This window comes from Acyrthosiphon pisum, chromosome A1 (assembly GCF_005508785.2).
Source record: "Acyrthosiphon pisum isolate AL4f chromosome A1, pea_aphid_22Mar2018_4r6ur, whole genome shotgun sequence".
Lineage (NCBI taxonomy): Eukaryota > Metazoa > Arthropoda > Insecta > Hemiptera > Aphididae > Acyrthosiphon > Acyrthosiphon pisum.
In genome coordinates this window covers 81789089-81794598 of record NC_042494.1, presented here as the reverse complement: position 1 = coordinate 81794598, position 5510 = coordinate 81789089, and the positions used below count along the sequence as shown (strand labels likewise).

The window sequence follows — 5510 nt, the reverse complement described above, 5'->3', positions numbered from 1 at the left end:
AAATGTAATACAAGATTCCTTATAGGTTAATCTACCTTTATCAAAAAAAAAATGTGTATAAGAAACTCAAATTAAATTTTTATGAGCGTTTGAAATTCATATTTTTACAACATTTGATATTCACTCGATTTCTTACGTAACGATTTTCTTATTTTATTGTAATTAAAAAACGAATGACTGTAGATACTTGAAAATTTCACTGAATGTTTATATTAGAATTTTCTATACACGATAAAAATTTGAAAATAACTTGACTCTTTTTGAGCTGCTTACGGACATTGTCATTTTTCAATTTTTTTAATTTTTTTTTCTATAAATATCAATAAAGTTTTATCTGCTGGGCCAAAAAGTGTATACATTTAATACAAAGCTCCTGATATATTGTTACAATATCAATTGAAAAATATTAAAAATACAAAGGCACAATTTTTTTTTATAAGCATTTAAAGATCAAATTTTAATTTGAAAAATTATTTTGTAGTTAAAAATTTATAAAATGTTCAATTTTCGTATCTAAAAATTAAAAATTTAAAACAAGATTCCACGTAAGTAATTAATTCTGTTACCAAAAAATCTAAAGAATATATTTACACAGTTTATTTTTATAGTAATTTTAAGTACAAATTTGGATGAAATTACATATTAAAAACCTAGGATAACTATTTTAGTTATTTTGTTGTGATTGTATAATATTATTCTTGGGTATACTTGAAACTTCTAATGTGTACTATTATATATCTATGATAGTATCATTGTTTGTTGTTGATGTATAACGCGTAATAAGTATCTAATAGATAATGTGATATGATTAATTTGGATTTTATGATAGGTATCTATTATAGATAATTTTTTTTTTATACCATAGCTATAAATGTATGATATTATGTCTTATATCTAGACTGACAAACCGTCTCCGCTCAGAATCTTTTTTCTTATACAGTGATATTATATCATTGAATTAAAATTTAATACTATCCATTATACAGTGACCCACTTGTAACCTACTGTACACCAGAGTGACATCCACTTACCCTCCTTTTTTAGTTTTATATCATAATATCATATGAAAATATTATAGCGTCTAATAATAATAATCACAGACTTCTATACCAACGCGCGTATTACATAGAAATCTGACGTCTGTGCCAATAATAGATTGTTTATTATTGATGGACAATGACCGCTGTCGATGCCGGTCGGGGGTCAGCGACGATTAACAACGACGATTTTATCTTCTTTGTATTTAATAATACCTAAAATGTGTTTGAAATCTCCAATTTTAGAATCAGATTTTAGTTTATATTCAGATTTTATAAATGTTGGCACATTACCTTCAGAACTAAAATTGTGGAAAATAAAATGGATAGCTTTCAAAGATGTAGATCGTCCACATACAGCTGTAGAAGCATTAAATTATTGTAATCCTGAACTTTTTCCAAATATTCATTTTTTATTAAAAGTACTAGCTACACTACCGGTTTCCTCAGCAACTCTCGAACGATCTTTTTCGACATTAAAACGCGTCAAGACATTTTTACGAAACTCTGCGGGACAAGAAAGACTAACTGGACTAGCTATATTAATTGTCCATAGAGATGTTACGGTTAATCCCGATGAAGTGTTAAACCAGTTTGCTCTTCAAAAAGATAGGAACATATTATTAGTTTAAAATAATATGATTTGTATTTGTGCATTTTTTTTTATTTCTTAATTTTATATTTCATATTTGTATAGTATAAGGTGACAAAATGTCAAAGTAATTTTGTTTATTTGATTTTATTATATTTTAATAAAAGAAGATTAAATTTTTTTCTGTCTTATTTTTAACCAAATATCAAAAGTCAAAATCTAAATTCAATAAAATTACAATATACATGTTTTGGACCCCCCCCCCCCCCCGAAAAAATTTCTAGTTACGGCCTTGTCTGGAAGAAGTGCAGCCACGCACTCATCCAAAATTAATAAATAAGCAACAAAAATAAATTCAACTCATATTTATTTTAAGATATAGTTATTAGTTTCGTTATTTGAAGCCATATAAAAGCGACAATGTGATACATACTTTTACCTCATCTGCCTGAGTAACCAATGGCAACCATTTATATACAAAAAAAAAGTAAATACTTATTTCCACTATTACTATTTACTATTATAATGGGAAACCAATAATTATTTTAAACAATATGTTAATTTCATATAAAAGTTATCCCGATGACATGATATGGCTAAACTTAGATGACTATATTATTTTGTTTGTACATAATAGTATAATACAGATAAGACGTAAACAAATGCTCTAATGTAACAATTTTGTAATATTTTAGTTTTAATAATTTATTTTCAACACCTTAAATGATATAATTTTTGTTATTTTATTTTGCAAGTAAAATTAGAATAGGTACATTATGAAAACACAGCTGGTATTATATAGGATTATTATATTATAAAAGAGTGTTAAAAAAAGATAATTAACTTGATTATTCGTAAGTTTCTACTTACTATAGTCTATAAGACAATAACTTACTTATAACTTTGACAATCATTTTTTTATCAGAATAAACATTATTTTTTTTAAAAATACTTTCCTAATCTCTATGTTAAGAAATTGGTGTTGCCATCTTAAATCAAATCAAGTTGGATCGTGCGGGCGCATACCGAACGGGTTACAAATTAAATGATATACCTGCTACGACAAAACGCAAAATAAAGGTTTTAAATGTACAATTGTCACTATAACATATTACATATTACTATTATTATTATAATAAGATTGTTCTCCGGTTCTCAACGTTTGTACGTAAAACTTTGAAACCACATGTTGCGTACACACTATACATAGGTACCTATACACATGTCGACGAGTAACGCGATTCTCATGCATCGCGTTATACATATTGCCTTGAATATGCGTAGGTACCTATATGGTATATACACGTGTATTTGTGTGAGAGAGAGACCGATTGTATAAACGCTTGTGGCATATTATATTATTGAGGAGAAAAAATATAATATGGTACACAAAAGCTGCAGGGTACCTACTTAATTCTTTTTCACACATTCCGCGGTGTATCCGAATTTACTCTCAGACGTATGTACCCTTTACCTGCACTCGCGCACAGACACACGAAATTCAAGTGTAAACCAAAAGAATATATTAATATATAGAATATGAATCATTATTATTATTATTATTATTATTATAAGATCGTTCTCTTGTTCTCAACGTTTGTACGTAAAACTTCGAAACCACTTGTTGCGTACACACTATATATACCTACACGTTTCGACGAGTAACGCGATTCGCGTGCATCGCGTTATACATATCGCCTTGAATATTCGTACCTATATACGTGTGTATTTGTGTGAGAGAGAGACCGATTGTATAAACGCTTGTCACATATATTACTGAGAGAAAAAAGTATAGTATGGTATACAAAAGCTGGGTAACTACTTAATTCTTTTTCACACATTCCGCGGCGTGTCCGAATTTACTCTCAGACATATACACATTACCGCACTCATTTTTGTTATTAGAATAAAATATATTTTTTTTAAATATTCTCCAAATCTGGAAGTTAAAAAATTGGCGTTTCCGTTTCGGAGTACCGAACGGGTTACAAATGAAATGAGATATTATCTGCTACGACAAAACACTGAATAACGGTTTTTAAATTCTACCCGTCACAATAACATAATAATATCACATATTATTATAAGATCGTTCTCAACGATTGTACGTGAAACTTTGAAACTATACATCCTGCGTACACACTATATACCTATACATGTGTCGATGAGTAACGCGATTCGCGTGCATCGTGTTATAGGTACATAATATCGCCTTGAACATTCGTACCTATAATATAATACGACGTGTATATTTGTGTGAGAGATAGATAGTATAAACGCTTGTAGCATACAATATTATTGAGAGAAAAAAATATAATATGGTACACACCAAAGCTGGTTACCTAATTTTCACTCATTCCAGATAACCCGCCTCACGCACAGACACACGAAATTCAAATGTAAATCAGAAGAATTTATGCGCAGAGTTTGTCGGCTTTCTATAACGTGTTCAGTTGTTCGAATATGTAATAATATTTTAATACTTATAATATAACAGTACATTAGATACAATTATAAATATGTTTAGTTAACCTAACCTATTGTATACCCGCAGATAACGTGGATATACGTGCCTTTGCCAATTTCCAGACTAATTTGTACTACTAATAACAAAAAAGTACCTAAAAGAAAAAAAAATTCAAAACCGTTCACGAAACTTACCTTAACTGAATCCCGAAAAAAATCAAAAACCTTTTTCAAAGTCCAAAACGAATTTATTAAACATTTTATGTACATCGGTTTCACTCATTTCAGGGCCATGCAGGCTTAAACTCGCCGGGATATAAATAACTTTTCCCCGTGATGCATAATAACTATTGTTATGTGAAATTCGTGTTTGTAGTGACATCGAATGCACTTATGAAAATAAAATACGGTTGCTTCGGATTTTCACCTCACGCAAAACACTTCGGCCGTGCTTATATCGATGACCAGTCTCATTATGGTGTTGATCGATTCCTTTTGTACATTTTTTTCACCCCTAATCCCCTTTCCCTTCACCGAACGCCCAAGTACATTAATTTTGATACGATAATAGCCTGCAGACGTTGTTTTTAACCCAAGGCGTACATTTATCATATTTCATTTTATTGTCACAATAATACTATTATTATTATAATATCATAATATGCACTTTTTATAATATTACTGTTCATTTGAAACCTAATCGTATTGAAATTGAATTGTCCCATCATCGGATCATGTTAAAGGAACGTAATGTTATACTGTTTAAATAAAAAATAAATGTAGAAATATTTTTGCCAACTGGTGCCTTATAGTCCCTATATGTGATACGCTTAGAGCCATCTGTTGATCGAATTGCAAACTGTGAAAAAATATAATATGACCATGCGTATGGATTAATGTTACATTTTAGTAAGTATTTATTGTGTACACATGCTTCTTACACTATATCCGTAATGTTTAATAAATAATTATGATAGTAGAGATTATATTTAGTACTTACTTAAATTATTATTTATTATTAAAATATATCATTTTTTTTTATTATTATGACATAATCATCAAAGATTATCCGTTCAGTAAAAATATAATTATTTGATTTATGACAAGATATTTTAACAGGTGTGGTGGGCTTGATTAAAGAACCCATCCATTAAAGACATTTCAAAATTGACCTTCAAAATTAATACAATAAATTACATAAAAATATAAAATACTAAACGGCGTCCATACAGGATATATAATTTTCTTTTCAACTTACGAAATTAATTTCCCAGAAGGATTGGAATGTGTACATTATTTATGAATTGGTTACCTATTGGCTTTCAGATTTTACATTCAACCTTTTATAAAAAGTTGTAGCTTCTTCATCAATTGATTTGATACGGAGGTTATTATTATAAGTACAATTATAAATA

At 29.0% G+C, this 5510-nt stretch overlaps 1 protein-coding gene across 1 annotated transcript; it reads left to right on the top strand.

Annotated features, from left to right (window-relative positions):
• The first annotated feature begins 1018 nt into the window (after nucleotides 1-1018).
• On the top strand, nucleotides 1019-1687 carry LOC103307723 (52 kDa repressor of the inhibitor of the protein kinase-like). Its single transcript, XM_029486521.1, has one exon. The coding sequence runs from the start codon at nucleotides 1190-1192 to the stop codon at nucleotides 1667-1669; it is 480 nt and encodes a 159-aa protein (XP_029342381.1). The 5' UTR covers nucleotides 1019-1189; the 3' UTR covers nucleotides 1670-1687.
• Nucleotides 1688-5510: the final 3823 nt, after the last annotated feature.

Excerpts from the sequence above, each read along its gene's own strand:
- LOC103307723 (XM_029486521.1), top strand. The coding sequence starts at position 1,190 with ATGCCGGTCGGGGGTCAGCGACGATTAACAACGACGATTTTATCTTCT.